At 37.7% G+C, this 16,828-nt stretch overlaps 1 protein-coding gene across 2 annotated transcripts in view; it reads left to right on the top strand.

Annotated features, from left to right (window-relative positions):
• AK5 (adenylate kinase 5) overlaps positions 1-16,828 on the top strand; it is an 82,483-nt gene that overhangs the window by 12,000 nt on the left and 53,655 nt on the right. For both annotated transcript variants that reach the window (XM_071436480.1, XM_071436481.1), the window contains exon 6: positions 7,702-7,893. In XM_071436480.1, coding sequence (XP_071292581.1) covers positions 7,702-7,893 — 192 coding nt within the window. The remainder of the gene's footprint in view (positions 1-7,701; positions 7,894-16,828) is intronic.

Here is a 16,828-nt window from a genome sequence, read left to right as displayed (position 1 = left end):
ATAAAGCAATGTATCATTTGCAGCACACACAGTATTTCTCTTTCTGTTCAGATCTAGAAATCAGAAGTAAAACACTGCTTCCATGCAGCAATGTCAGTCTGGAAAAAGTGCAGTAGAAAGCACTTTACACATCAGAGGAATTTTATATTTGAATTTAAGCTTTTCTCCCCTTCTTTCCAACTGAGTTTTGTTAATAACACTGCTCCTGTCATCCATGTTTTTTGAGCAGCAAAGAAGTTTTTAAGATGGCATCAGTGGTGTTTTCAGAGTTTCAGCAGTGCTTACCAGCCAGCAGCACATTGGCCATTCTGGTCACTTAACACCAGCTCCATTTCTGAATGCTCAGCTGCTCATTGCAGCCTTCCTGCAGCCTGGAAGAATTCAGCCATGAGCACTGCAGTATTCTTTGAATTTATCTCAGTTTTCTTTGAACTTTTTAACCAAGTTGAAGTAAGCCCTGTATTTTTCTCTTTGAGTTTAATAAGTAAATTCCTCTTATTGGAAGTCTGGGATTGTTGCCAAGTCCTGACCCTCTCATTTCTTATTTCCAAAGAGCAGAGTCGATACTGCCAATACTTTTGATAGGGGTACTTTTAATAAAGCTATGAAGTTCCAAGCAGTCACAGTTGTAGGGAAAAATGAAAACATGAATTTTAATGTCTTAAAACCAAGCAGGACTTCCATTTTATATATTCCTTTTAAATATATGATAATTTCTATATTTTTCTTAGTTTGAACTCTTCTGCATAGCAGTGCAGATTTAATACTGGTGTATTTAGACTTTCAGTTTGAGCCTAGGCATAAAGCTGTCCTAAACCACAAATTTCATAGGTATCCATGATCTCTGCTGAGTGCAAATAGCAAAAAGGTGTTTAGGTTTCAAGGACACACTTGAAAATGCCAAGGAGAAAATGGTTTATTTACCATTAACCTGTCATCCTGAAATTCAGCGAGTCACCTGCAGTCCCAGCATGCTGAAGCATGTTAGATATCTTCTGTCCTGCAATGCTGCAGTAAAATGCCTCTGACTGGTGTATTGAACTCCAAAGGCTTGTCAAAAAATTCCAAGAAATTTGACTTTCTGTGTAATCTCTCACATGGTTTCTATCCTTCCCAGGAGAAACAATTAACTGTATTTTACAGTTAATTTCAATTATTGCTTTGGTTTGTTTTTTTCCACTACGTCCAGTCATTCATATGTAACTTCCCTCTTTGTTAGTATCAATAGAGTAAGTACAGATGTAGTTTGCTTAAAATATACTCACTGTAATTTTTGTTAATAGTGAAATAAATGTAGAACAGGTATTAGAACCAATGAATGTTCATAAATGAATGTAATTCAATTGCTTGAAAAAAGAGGAAAACTATTTTTGCAGAAATTATTAAAAAAAATATGTTTTGTCTTATATGGCCTAGGTGACAAGACTATATTTGAGTAAAATCTTAATTTAAATAATAAACAGAGACAATAAATTTTATCCAATTCTTTGTTTAAAATGCTCTTAGGAATATTCATAAATGCATATGCCTTCAGTGAATAACTGCTCATCTTGGCTGTAATCTGAGTTAATTTAAGTCTCAGGTATGTTCTTTAGGAAAATTATTACGAGAATAAGTATGATAAAGTGGAACTAACTGTGGCACAATATAGGATGGTGAGAAATGCCTGGGGACTCTCAGAGGCTGAGGAGAGCAGTCCTGTTCCTCCAAGGTGGACACTCAGACCTCCAGGCAGAAGCGATGCCTGCAGTGCCCAGGTTTGACACAGGTGAGTGTGGCAGCTGCCTGAGGGTCTGACTGCCAAGCTCCAGCTGTGCAAAGAGCTTCTCACAGAAATCCTGCTGTTCCTGGCCAAGAGTGTGGCCTCCAGAGCAACCAGGGATGTGGATGTAACCTTGTTGAGAAGCTTCTTAAGGGGAAAGGACCTATTTTTTGCTATAGGTCTGGTAAAGATATTTTTTCTGTATCGTGGCAAATGTGTCTTCTTTATTCCTTCTCCCCCTAAACTTCTATCTGCCTTCTCCCTGATCTCTACTTCACTGATCCAGGTACAATCCCCTACTGAATATGTACCCAGAGATCTGTGTGAGGAGTGGGAGGAGGAGCTTTGCTGTGGTCCCTTTGTTCACTGTCTTTTCCCTGAGAATCTTACATTGCTCTCTTTAAGCCAAACCTGACCAGGAGGCCTGTGCAATGATCTTACCATTCTCCTCTTCTCCCCCTGGAAGCTGGAGCACTCTCCAGAGAAAGACAAGCAGTGGTTCAGTTTTCTGCTGGGTAAGCAACCCTAGGCCTTGGTTTTCCAGATTTTCTGGGCAAGGACTCTTCTCTGCTAGTCAGAGTGGACAAAGGAGAGCTCATCCATTGCTGGTCCTCAGGACAGGACCTGAGTTCAGAGTGGACTGAGGTGCCTGCTGAGCAGTTCTGAAGCTGAGGTCTGCTTCAGAGTCCTTTCTTAGTATCACTAGCATTTGTGTTAACAGATAGGGATTTTTTATTAGTTAGCTGCCTGACACAGGTGGAAAGCTGAATCACTTGTTCCCGAAGACACCAATCTGCCCAATTTACATACTCTAGGCAATTTGCTGGAAATTTATTTTCTGGGCAGTATGAATATGGTTCAAAAGAAGCTACCAGAAAGAGACTCTATCAGCAGGATTCATTATTTGACAACATGATTCATGATTTTGCATTTCTAAACCAAGGAAAAAACTATGCAAACGGTCTAATAACTCAGCAAAGATGGAACTATAAAAAGAAAATAAGTAATTACAAGGGAGAGCACACATACAAAGGACATAAACCAGCTTGCTAGTAACCTTTACCAACAAGAATAAAATGCACTGTTAAATTAATGGCAATTGTTCATGAGCTGTCAGTTTTCTCAGGAGTATCTGGTAGAACATACCAGGAATTAAGAAACAGAGCATTTTCATCTTTTGCCTAACAAGGAATAATGAGAGAGAGTGTAATCATCTAATTTCTAGCAAACAACCACACTATTCTCACTAACAAGAGGAGATGTAGAAAATATCCCCAGAGAAAAGAGAGCATCTTTCCACTTATACTGCTTAATGTCAATAACACCATCAACTTGCATAGAATTACTCTCAATTTACTCCTGGTTCCAGTTTAGGAAGGAGATTCAGACTCACAGAGAGTAGGATTTACTTACTAGTAAATATGATTCTAAAAAATGAGAGGATGTACCCACCAGTTTTATTCTGAGTTGATGCCATATGCTCTTCATCTCATTTAAAATGAATAACCAGAAACCTGTCTGTTCCCATAGGCAAAGATTCTCCCTTCAGCTGAGTTCCAGTTAGTAAGTAGTCAAATTCCCTTCCCTGAGCCCCACAGTGCTACCTCACATGCATTGCTGGACATGAATAAAACCCTCTGCCTTGAGCACAGGATGTGTATACTGGGGGAAATCGTCATGAAGGAACCCGGCTCTTCTGTCTGTGTTGGTTCTGGACAACTTTTCTGTGAGCTGAGTCTCAGAACAAAACTTATTCCCTAGCCATAACACTCAAAAACAGTTGTGAGTTTGAAAAATGGGTTTGTTTTCAAGTGAGTCATAAAACCCCTTCTCTTTTGTTAGAAAAAAAAGCAATTTATACTCATATTTACATAGAAGAATAGATATGTTTCCAGAGAAGTAATCCCAGATGTCCAGATATTCACTCTACTCTGTTACATTGCAGCTAGAAGTATTTATAAGCATGTCTTGCAGGCAGATACAGTTGAGCAAAGTGGTTCATGAAAACAGGAGTGAAATATCAATAGCATTTCAAGGGTGTATCCTGAATGTTGTAAATGCATGTAGGAGAAATAATAATATTAAGTGCTATTAGGTCTGTATGCCTGTGCATAGAGGACAAATGTTACCCTTTTGTGCACCTTGTGTTTCTTACATGGTCTTCAACTACTTCCTGATGATAAAGATGCATATTCTGCAGGTAAAAGTTGAATTCATAGAGACATCTGTAATCAGATTCTGTTTTGACTTCCTACCTCAAATATGCTTGAATTACTTTTTTTTACACTCCAAAAAATCTTTTTGATAATACTTCATTTGAAACTAGGTTTCTTGATCTGCAAATTTTAAAGCATTGTTTTCATTGACATTTTATTTCTGTGAGTGAAGTGTATTTCAGATTAAAAAACCCACAGTGTCAGAAAAAAGGTAATATTAGTACCTGTGATAGTGTCTTTTGTATTATTGCTGTTGTAAAAGAATAGAGAACAACAACAGTACTCAAATTCTGTAGAGAACTTTCCATTTTCAAAAGCAAAAGGAGATAATTAAACCTAATTAATGAATTGTCCAAGTCATACCTTGTTATTATCCTCATCGTACAATTAGAAAAAAAAAAAGAAAGAAATTAAGCCCACTGTGCCCAGGGTGTGTTTTCCTGTTTTCTTAAACAGTAAGTGACTTCTGCAGCCAGCGCAGTTTGTGGGAACTAAAAGCAGACGAGAACTTGCACACCCGATGGAGCCATGGTGGCACTCGGATCCTTCCCTTCCTGTGGGAAGTTTCTTTAGAGAATTGAGATTGATTGTGGTAATGTTTGTCTCATGTTTGTGTGAGACAGAAGGAGACCCTTCAGGGCTGATAATTTCATGAGTGGTCTCTTTATCTTAGGTACTCTCTGTAAGATTTGATGCTGTATGTGAAGTCTTGTGGAGCACAAAAGCTCCAGCCCTGCATTTGGGGAGGTCTGGTGTCACTTCACAGCCTGAGTGGTTGCTGTCCTGAAGTGCTGAGCATTGAAAGTGAGGCCAGCCAAGGCTTGGAACATCTGAAGATTTCTTACCATCTTCCTGCAACTATTATTAGGATACACAGAAATGGAAGTACTGAATAAAACTACTCACTTGTATAAACTCCTTTTGTCCTCCACTTTAGTAGATCCCTGATTGCCAGTTGTAATTTGTGAATCCCTGTGTAATGTATGTTAGGAAGCTTCAATCAGCTGGATATCCACACAGGGACTTGAGATGTCTCTGTGCTCAGTCTGCTGCAAGGTACATCAGCCATTCCCTTTCATCAGACAGTGTTCCATGACTAACAGGCTTTGAAATATGTAGTATTTTCTTTTGAAACCTATCTGTGTCATAATTTGGGGTTTTTTAGTACTGTATGCTTTTTGAATTTCTAAATTCCTCATTATTTTTCTATTACTAGTGAAACAACCTTAATTTAACCAAGCTACTTTTAATAATGTCCATATTGCGTGAAAGTCTTACACAGAAACTTTCATAGTGTTTCATGTGAATAATTATGTGCCTTAAAGCTATTCTGTGGTAGTAAAATTAACTTTCATAATTAATTCATTCCATGAACAGACTAACTCTGTTTACGATAGTCTGAAAAGGGAAGGGAAAGTTACTCTGGTTTTGTTGATGTTGAGGTACATGTGATAAAAGTAGGATAGAGCTTCTTTCCCACTGGAAATTATTTTAAAAAAACAGGTTATAAGGTTAATTGTTTCAAAATCTAACAGATACTCATAAATAATTACCAGAACTATTATCTTTGTAGTTTGTGTGCTCATGTCTCCAATCATCTACAATGTGTGTAAAAAATAATTTGATTTTCATTTAAATCCTTTTCAATTTTCTGTAATGATAAAGAGGCCACCATCTTTCTTGCTAGTGCTGATTTTCAGACTGTCCTTTACTGTTTGAATATGGCTCTGCTTTGTCACCACCTTCAGCTTCTGCATATCCATATGCTACTCTGTCAGCAGCCTCATTTGTAAAGGCTAATGACCACCACCTCAGGCTGGAGAAGTTGCATTGGTTTCTTTTGACTTCCTAAGAACCTTTTTGTACTCAGCCTGACAGTAAAAAAGGCCAGACCATACTTCATGTTGTAGTCTCTCAAGTGACAGAAACACAGCTTAGAAGGGATTTTGTTTTTTAAACTTAGTTATTAATTTTCCAGATTGTCCACATAGGAACTTTCGACTGTTCAGGCTAGAAATATGGTTGTATTGATGCAATTTAACATCCTTGGGTAGAGACACCTAGACAGAGAGACTATTCAGAATATGAATTGTTTTTTTCTGGCCCTCAATAACAATATAACAACTATTTACACCATAGTAGTTAGAATACATGTAGATGTTTTCATGATACTGGTGTACAGCTCAAATTTGACTTTCAAATTTGCATTGCATCAAGCTGAACAAAGACAAAATTATTCTGCAGATAGAAAACATAATGAGAAAAATGTCTGTTTAACAGTCTTGAGCATCCAAAATTGTTTGCATTGTAACTAGATTATGTCATTTGTAGAGTAGGAAGCCACTGGTTTTTTAGTTAAAGTATGAACTTTTTTGTTCGGGTAAGTGAAAACAGCAGAAATGACTTTGTGCTTGTATGTGAGAAAAAATAAATCCTTTCTAATCTGTAATCAGATAAAAACTTGAACTGTTTGTTTTCATCTTAAATGCTGCTTACAGAGAATTCTAATATGTTTTAAAAGACAGCACTAAGCTAGTGAAAACTTTAGGGAGAGGTAGATGTCTTTGCAGCAACCAGAAGGAGAAAAGAAAAAAATCAGATTTATGAATTAAGTTTATATACATTTATAGCCACATTGTAAAAATTCTGCAAATTCAGATATCTGAGTAACTTTCGGGTAAGAGGAAACAGTCTCAGGTTGCACCAGGGGAGGCTTAGATTGAATATTAGGAAAAATTGCTTTATGCAAAGGATTGTCAAGCATTGGAACAGGGAAATGATTGAGTCACCATCCTTGGAAGTATTTAACAGATGTGTGGAGATTTCTAAGGATCAGTAGAGGTTTCTGTTTTTTCACCATAGGTACTAAGTAGCAGTGACTCCAAAGATTGCCTGTGAACATTCAGCTGTATCCCTAAGAAAGTGGGTCTGTCACTGCTTTCCCCACATCAAGTACCAGAGATATCTCTTCTTTAAATGTTTGATAGTGTCTTATAAATAAGATTTAACCAGGAAAGAGCGAGAGTTCAAAAATTTTTCTTTATTTCATTGCTACAAGGCTTTACTTCCTGAATCACAGTGCAGGGATGGGTGTGACACATACCAGTGCTCACCACACAGACTGAAAAGGATAGGGGAAATTAAAACCCTTCTGGCTGTCTCACCCAACCTCTTAAAAAGTGCACTGAAGCTTTAGAGAGATTTAGAGAAATAGATAAAGTGTTATAAGAAACTGTGGCTCTTGGAACAGGTCTGTTTTCACCTGGTCCTTACCATCAGTTAGCTTCACAGTGGCTGCTGGATTTTAAATACCACCTCACTTAAAGAGTTTCCAGATGGAAACCATGTATCCATTTTCCTGCAGAGTATGAGACATCTATATTTTGCTCTTTCAAGAAAAATTTAGGTAGGGGCGACTTCTGGTAATGCAAATGATGAACATAGCCTAGAGAAGGTTTTTGCTGTGAAGTAAAATGTTTTCATTAAACTTTTTCCTTACATGTCAGGTGAAACAAGTTGACTAACCTCCACATAAGATCAACAAGCCCCTCCTTAAACCTATAAACTTTCCATAAAAAATAAACAACAGAAAATTAATGACTACATCAAGTTCCAACTTACGCAAATGTGACATATCTGAGCCTCAGACAATAATGGAATTTCTGAGTCCTGTAGTGCTGAATAATCAACTTAATCAGACTTCTTGAATTACTCTTTCTACAGATCTGTACCCCAGATTTGGTGGTGTTTCTGGCATGTTCCAGTCAAAGGCTGAAAGAAAGGTTACTGAAGCGTGCGGAGCAGCAAGGGAGGCCTGATGATAACCTGAAAGCCACTCAAAGAAGACTAATGAATTTCAAGCAGAATGCAATCCCACTGGTTAAATATTTCCAGGAAAAAGGGCTGATTATCACAGTAAGTCCTTTAGTGTATGTCTCCGAAACCTTAATTGTTGTGGCTGTACTTGGTTTCTTGTAGCTTTTGCTTTAAGACAGGCTAGACGAGTCTAATTCAGTTTTAAGTTAATAGCATGCCTACTTAAGTGATTAATGAAGACAAATAATTCATTGAGCAGTTGACAACAGTTGAATTGTTGGCATGTTCTAAGTTACAGACTGTGTCTGGTTGTAATAACACACAGAACTTGGTACCACATGTGGTGTGGGAGAGCAGATGGCCTGTTTCTTTTCCTTTGATACCTTAAGTAGTTCACATTGGTATGTGATCCTCACAGCAAATGTGACTAATCCTCTGTGCTGGTCAGACTCATGACAGGTTAAAGCATCCTTAATTGCAAAGTCATCAATTAATATTAATAGCCTTAATTATACTTCAGCATCTTTCTGAATTTCAAGATGAAAATTCCAGAAAATTATTACATTAGCTTCTCCAGAGAGTATGTGCTCTAGGTTAAGCATTTTGATTAACTTGGTTTTCAAGGATGAGAGAACTAAGATTCTTGCAAGTTTTTTTTTATTGTTGAGGAAGTGTGTATTTTATAGTGATGCTCCTATAGCCTTTACAAGTGCTCTTATGGAATGTATTTCTAGCTCTTCAGGAAATATGTGCCTTTGTGCATAAAGCATGTGGGGCATCTGGATGGAATTGCATTTCTGTGATGGGACCTGTAAAACAGAAGATTTTGTTCTTATGGAGGTTTCATCTACTTTTTAACTCTGTTTCTTGAGTCCTGATGATAATTTAAATTGCAGTGCTCACCTTAGATATCCTCTTTTCTTTTTGAAGAAAGCAGATGTTTATGATGGGTATGGAAGTGACAGCATGGAATCTAAAGATTAAATTACTACAGCACAAAGGAAACAGCATATACAGAAAATACTGCACTTATTCATGCTATTTCCCTAGAGAAGGAGGAAGAAAGAAAGAAAATAGCATTCATCCTGCTGCTAATAATGCTGAAACTGGGAAGACACTGAAATACTATGCAGATAAGAGCAGTGTAAGAACTAAAACAGCATAAAATAGAATTACAGTAGCCTGATTCCCAGAGGAGTGAATCCTTGAGGCAAGGTCAGACAAGGTCAACACTGACTAGAAGGAAATAAAAAGATTTACATTTTTCTTAAATCCCTACCTGCACCTTATCACTGCTATTTAAAGCTGTAAATCTCAGACACTTCTAGCCAGCATCATGATTCTACTCAGGGGAGAGAAGCAGGACCATTTGTCTTACGGAGTGTTATAATTTTAGAATCACAGCTCATATTTTATACATCTCCTTAATAAATATGTTGTTCTTCATCAATAACAGACCAAAAAAGAAAAGAAAAATTCACTGAAATATCACTAAATATTATTAATAAGCAGGCATTATATATATATAATTATAATCTACTGTTAGACACTTTATGAGCAAGAAATAAAAATCTAAATTCCCAAAGAAGATTCATTTTCATGCTCCAACAGTTATTTCATACTGCTTTTAACATACTTTAGTTAATAGAATTGAGAGCCACATTCTTCATTTCAGCTCTTACTGGTTAGATTCCTTCAGTGTAAGTGTTCCCCTTCATTTTTTTTTTTTTCACATGATCTGTAATAATTTGCTACAGTACCCAGGTTGTACTTGCTTGGTGCTCTGTATGCCTTATGTTCTCAGTCTGTGCCTGGTGTACCTGCTCTCACAGTCTGATCCTGATTTCTGCTTTTAAGGAAAGAGGTGAAGCTCCCACCTACAATACTTCTAAGAAATAGGGAAATACAACTCTGTCCTTTCTGAAAAACTCCCTCTTTGGAATAATGATATGTAAAGTTCATTATAATTAACAGAAGTAAATATGTGATATTTTCATGAACACACAGTCTGTGTTTAAAATTCATTTTAACAATCTGTCAGTAATCTAACAAATCAGAACCTGACTTAACTCAAATTTAAATTCAGAAGTTACCAAGACTATAACAACACAATATTGGACAGGGAGTATGTAAATAGATGCATATGCTGCCGTTTACTGTTTCAGGAACTTTAACAAATGTTAAAACATTATGTATTGTTTGCCTAGAAAACTGCACACAAATTACCTGGTGGTGGTGCAGAGATATTAGTTTGATTAAGTTGTAAAGAGGGAGAGCATTTAGGTACATAGGTGACCTCAAGTACTCTAATGTTCATCAGAGAACTTCAGCTCTGGACACAGATTTCCAAATCTCCAATTTATGTGGACTGCAATCCATTATAGATAATGGTATTGTTCTTGGAGAGGAGATCACTGGGTTGCAAAAATTTTTTGGCTAACAGTTATTAAATCTGCTCTCAGAGTGCTTAGCTGTTCTTTGTAGAACATATCTCTTGGTCTAGACAGAAAACAGTTTACAGAGCTCATTGTTGTAGCAGGAGAAGTTTCTCTGACTGGAGGCAGGATTCGGTCCAGTCTGCCTTATTGACAGTGAATCTACATAATCTTAGAGCTGCAATGTCAACCTTGATACATTAGTAAGTCTGTGTGCATTTAAGGGGAAAAAATAAAAGACTGGCTGTAGTGAGACAAAAATACTAAACATTAAAGAAGACTTTGGCCCTTATTTAAACAGCCAGAACAAAACAGCATCCCATGGCATCCAGGAAATGTGGATTTCTCTGATATCTTCATTGTTCCATTTGTCCTTTTAGGGAATTTACCATGCTTATGAAAACATTGAAATGACATTCAGATTAGTCAGAGAAGTAAAGAGAACCCAGAAAAAGTAGCTGAAGCTGGAAATGGATTCTGAGCACAAATTTAGAAGTTAAACAGTTGCGGGTGAGGGAAGTAGCTGTCTGCCCTCATAAGCATCAAACAAGCCTAATGGCTGTCAACTGTCACAGAAAAATTCCCCATTTCCCCATGGAACTGTGTTATATAAATTGTTTCTCTTGTTTTGGTTAAAAAAAGAGTTTTACTATAGAACTTGCACACTGGCATGAACTTTATCTAAAGGCTGTGACTTATCAAAATGCTGCTGAAGATATAGTTTATTTCTAAAGTTTCTCTGTTATCATACAGCTGCCCAACTTGAGATGCTGGTTTGGGCTTTTGATTTGTTTGCTTCTGAATGCTGATTCCAAAAGACTTGCACTTACTCATTCTTCATTTAATTTTAAGCCTATCCCTAGAGAAATGTGGATCCTGCAGCGCTTTAAGCAGCTCCCAAGGTCTATTCAAATCTCACTGATTGCAAACTCTTCTGAAAGGCTTCATAGGAACTCTCACCCTGCTTTCCAGGTCCTAATGGCAGCCTCTGCCAGGCATGTCTCTCAGACCAGAATCCAGCTCAGAGAATCTTCTCCTCAGTGGAGGAACATGCATCTGGTTTGGCAGAGCCCAGGACGAGTAGATGCCTTTGTTTTCTCGGTGCCAATATTTGCGTGCATCCGTTCAGTTTTTGCATTAAACAATTGTTAAAAAGAGAATTTTAAAAATCCCACTCCTCCTTCCCTGAAGTGCTGCTAGGAATAGGGACTGTTAGCCACCACCTCCCCCGTGTGCTCTCACCTCCCTGCTGCAGGCTCAGAATCTCATTTATGTGCCATCTGATGCCTGGATCTTGCGTCCTCGGCTGCAAAGTGATACAGACTTGGCAGGAATGGTTTCCCTCAAATGCAGCCTCATTGGTATGTGAGCATGGCCTTTCTCCTCACAGGTCACAGATGGGGATTTGAACCTGCTTTGTTTTCTAGAGGATACTGAACTGAGATTTCCTATTAATTGGCCCAATGCCAACAAAATATTTTCAGAAGCCTCTCACTAGTTTTAAAAATCCAGCAGCCATAAGCACAGTCTTTAAGGAACATTTTCAATGTGTTTTTAACCTGACTACTACATAGGATCTTCAGAGTACTTCTGGCTTCTTGGGCATGACCAAGTGGACGTACAAAGAGGAGCCCAGACAGTCTGGAGCAAACCTTCAATGTTTTAGAACCTTTTCAAATCAAACAAGAAATGTAGGCAGCTGTTTGTGGGAACCTTGAGACCAGAGGTTTTGTTTGAGATTCAGGAGTCTCCCTCTGTTGCACTGTATGGTAAATCTTTATCTAGTTCCATGAATGTATATGGTTATATAATAATTTTAAAATTTATGTAGAGGGAAAATTAGAGGTGGGATGGAAAATAAGGACTATCACATATTCATTTTTTGGTGATTCAAAGCAGTGAAAGGTAAGTTGAAGCCTAAAACAAGTAACCAGAGCTTTGCAGTCACAGAAAGTCACTGAAAATTAAGGTTTTCTGTGTCTCTCCTATATTTGACAGCCCTTCTGCAGAAAAATTGTGCTAAGAGCAAGAACCTGGAGCTGTTTCCTGTGAAACTGCTGAACTAGAGATCAAGTTTCCCATGTTCTAATCACTGCTAGGTTTTACACTGCATCTCAACCCTATTTATGTGTTACTGTTTTGTCAGATTTTGAAGAACATACAAAGAAGGTCCATAGATGAATTTTATCTAGAAATGAGTGTAAACAAACTGTTTGTAAATATATGCACATTTTATATGGGAATGATAGATGAGTAATTTGTGCATATATAGAAGCATGTGCACCATAAACACTTGCAAGTTTCAAAATATTTTCAGTCTCCCATTTTATGCTTTATGTCAACAAGTATATCAGACATACCAATGTCTGCCAGAGAATGACCAAGGATGGAAACTTGCCATCTGTGTACATAGAAGCATGCAGAGAAACCTTGAGGGTAGAAATTCTTTGCTGAGGTGAATAGTATCAGTGGAATACTATGTTCTCGTCTAACTTTGGAAGTATGATAATTTAAACAGCAACCAGCTTTTTGAAACCTGCCCTGCCTTCTGTACACCCAGTGACTTGAATGAAGCAGATGACTTTGGAAAGAAAAAGAAACAAACTTTTACCAGTCTGGCTATAGAATTAGGCAGTGATGAGTGCATGGGCCAAGCTGATTTAGGAACTCCAGAAAGAGAGAGGGAATGTTGGCTTTGACAGCCATACTATCCCAGATTTTATCCATTTCTGGCACTGTGAAAGCTGATACATGTTTAAAATTAACAGACCGTTTTTTTACAGATCTGAAACTAAAACTGAGATAAGTAATTAAGCCAAGTTATCATGCAGAGGAATGAACTGTAGGAGATGTTTAAAATAACATGTCCTAAATATTCTGCAAGTTATTTTAAACAGTTCATCTTAAGGTAATTAAGCTGTGTCCTTTGGGTGAATAGCAGCTTCTAATTTCGTTCTTGTAGTTAAAGTGATGCTTAAAGAAGATTAATTTTTCTTATTTAGATGTGATATATTAAGAAACTAGATTGGAAAAAATATCTCTTCTCTGAGAAGACCTTTTGTATTGAATCAGGAATATTTATCATGCATAAGCAAATTTTCCTATCCTGAACCACAGCTGATTTTGTGAACATCCAACTGAAAAACCAAAGCTTCATTTCAGCCCTGCTTTGCTGTAAACAATAAAAAACCAATTTCTTACCCAAAGTTCCATTAGTGATTTCCAGCTCTAATTGCCACCAGTGGATCTTTCCACCGGTGAAAAATTCATCATCGGTGACTTAATGATTTTATGGCAAAACCACTCTGTTGCCATTTGGTGGAGAAAATTTGCATATTCGCTCATGAAAGTTGCTACTTCAGTAGAATCAAGACAGTCTTTCAGCTCTTATACTCACAGTCCTATAAAAATGTAACTACATCTGATAGCTTGTGCTCTACAGTCCCAGTGTTTAACATCCTTTTTTTCTGAATCTATCATTGCTTATAGCATCTAAGTTGCTGTCATTAGCTGTTGTTAGCTGTTTCTATTTCCTTATGCAAGTGGCAGCTGAATGTTTTTTCTGCCATAGTATTCTCAGCTTTGATTCAAAGGGCAAAATGAGACTGAGTGAACTGGCCTCTAGTAATCCAATCTAGTACAATTCTGGGATTATTTGAGCATTTGCTCCTGTTCCTTCTTTCCTGTAGATGTACCCTGAAAGAGAGGGGAGACCTAAAATGTTCTTATTTTTTAGTGCGTCATAAAGATACATGCATTCAGATTTGTGAATGCTCAGGTATTGTAATGATGGAAGCCATTTAAGTGTCAGCAGAAAGTCTGATGCTCTTAATATTATGGGCTTACTCCTGTAATCTGGAGTCTTATTTAGCCTTATCAGGGTTAGCTGCAGCTACAGTGTTAGTGGAGAACTGAGAAGGCTGCAAAGTTACTCATCCATTGTGTGACTCAGGGTACACACTGCACTAGACAGCACTGAAGTGAGAACTACAGCCTTCCCCTAGGGCATTTTCCCCATTGCAAAATTTCCTTTTGAGCATTTCTGATAGCTGTTTGGAGGAATTTTTATTTTTTCTAATGCAGTTAAAGAATATCTATCGAGCAGTGCTTTGAAGAGCTGTATGAAGTGCTTCCTAATTAGGAAAACACCACTATTGTATCAACTTGCATTTCACTGAAGTAATATATCCTTGCTCCTTACATTCACTGATAGTTACACATCAGAAAACAACTAACATGGCTATTTTGTGTTTCTATTAACTGTGGTACATCATTTAGTGTTAGCACAAGCATCTTTGCACAGCATCACTTTTTACCATGTAGACATAACCTAAAATCCTTGGCAGAGACTCTCTTGTGAATCCTGTGTGGTTTGTTTTTGCTATAACTATATTTGCTTCTGTATCCTTCAGCTCAGATATCATCTTTCTTACTTCCAGGGTTAACACTGGAATGTATCTTTCCATCTTACATAGTACTGCAGTTTGTTTCATTAATGGCCAGTGCATACAACTCTGTGTTTACTTTGTCGTCACCATATCGCACTCTGCAATTCACTAATCTACTTAAATAGTACATCAGGAAAAGAAGCCTCACAAGACATGACTATAACTCTGAAGTCATAATTATTGTCATTTTCTGTGAAGGAAGAACTGTTGTCCCCGTTCTCAACTGTTCATCTCTTTTTGTGCCAACAGTCAGTCAAACCAGTCACAGTAAAAGAAATGAAGAATTAATGCACAAAACGTAACATCTTTTCACTGTAACTTGCTACAATCAGTTATTTTTATCTAGGATTGTTCATAAATATGCTACCCCTTGATCAGTTTTGCTAAAAAAAAATTGCTAAAGCTACATTGTTTTTAGGCAAATCTTAACATTTCTTCATTATGTACTCCACCGGATTTTTCCTCCTGTCTTTAATCAGAATGTCAAATTGAAGCTCCACATTCATGTTTTCAATACCAGTACTTCAAAATTCTTTGCTCTGTATATCATGCCAGGTCTCATCTTTTCTTGTATTATAGCATCCATTGTATTTTGGTAAAACTATAGTTTTTCCAATGCCAAGGTCATCTCCCTCTCTTACCACTGCAAGATGCCAATTAGGCAATTTTAAAAAATATGCTTTCCTAGTTTCCTGCTATGTCCTGCCTTCTAGGCTTTTTTGGGTCTGCTTTGCTGAAAAGAACAGACTTCTCTGTAAATGCAGAGTCCTTACTAAAAGGGAACCTAGAATGTGGGCAATACAGCTCTTAGTCAGGCTCCTTATTAAATGTATTGGTCCCTCAGACATTGGAAAAAAATATCCAGCAATCCTCTTTGTGTCTGCACCTTACTGCAAGAATTTCACCATATAGATTCTACATAATACAGATTCACATCACCCCAAGGCAGGTAATTTCTGTTTCTTTTGCAAGAACATTCTCTCTGCTCTCTGTCAGGCTCTATGTTGCCTCAGTTTGCTGTAATGGCCATTACAGGTTTTGTGGGTACTTCAGCTTTCATCTCTGACCCTGTTCATGGGGTGCAAGACACAAATGAGCTCACTTCCAGTACTGTGAACAGAGGGTTTTCTTCATTTATGCATTTTATGTTCCCTCGTATCTCTTGATCTTTAAAAGAGGGTCAGGAGCCGTGTGAATTTCTGAAATGAGCTTGGTTTTAAGGACTATTCATTCCATCCTTCATCTACAGCCAGGAGATCACTCAGAAAAATCAGTAAATTTAGTAGGGTAAGTGTAATAGGGAATAAGTTAAAAAAAATTGGGTATTCTCTCATAGGTTAGGTCAGCACTTGGCAACAGAAATCATGTCAGTGTTTCTTGGAAAGATGCCTCTGCTGAAACCCTGAGCTTAACAACCACTTATGTTGGTGGGAACTTTTGAAAGAATTTATTTCATAGCTTTTTGTTAAGGCTGCACAACCGTTTGTTATAACCCCAATCTGATAACATACCTTGTAAATATTAATTATTCTTCAGGGTTAAAGTTGATCATTTTACATTGAGAAAATTTCAAACAAAACTGCAAGATTCCCTTTTCCCCCATGAATTACACAAGCATGGGGACCTTTGCCAATTGGTTTAAAAAAGTGCCTTGGAAAAAGATTGACTAGAAGATAACTGATATTTGCCATATGAAACAAGGCCTAAAGCTAACCTTTTTTGAGTACATGATTTGGCTTGAGGATGAAAAAGGACAAATAAAAAATTCTTAAGCAGGAATAGAAGCTTGTGAGAGCTCCTTCACTGGAGTATGGATGAGAACAAGCACGTAGAGAGTGTCTCAGCCTTCTCCAGTGACTATTTCTGTGTGTACAGGAGCTGTGCTGCCCTGAGAGGAGGGTGTGCAGGGAACCTACTGGAAATTACATACAGGGAAGTACCAAGGGTCTCATTACACGAGGCAGAAGAGTGTTGAGCTAAATTAGCTGGTATGCAACAGCAAGTACTTGCAGAGCCAGCAGCTAATGGGCTCTCTGCAGAATCCTGATTCCCACACTGCAGGGAGGAGGAGGCCAGCGACCTCCTCAGATCCACTGAAGGGCTCTCAAAGAAATGGGGGCTATTCTGAGCAGTGTAGAAGGGTCTGCAAAA

The sequence above is a fragment of the Agelaius tricolor genome, unplaced genomic scaffold (assembly GCF_023055355.1).
Source record: "Agelaius tricolor isolate 1412-34295 unplaced genomic scaffold, bAgeTri1.0.p SCAF_11, whole genome shotgun sequence".
Lineage (NCBI taxonomy): Eukaryota > Metazoa > Chordata > Aves > Passeriformes > Icteridae > Agelaius > Agelaius tricolor.
The sequence above is the reverse complement of the archived record's forward strand: the minus strand, read 5'-3'. Positions and strand labels throughout refer to the sequence as shown.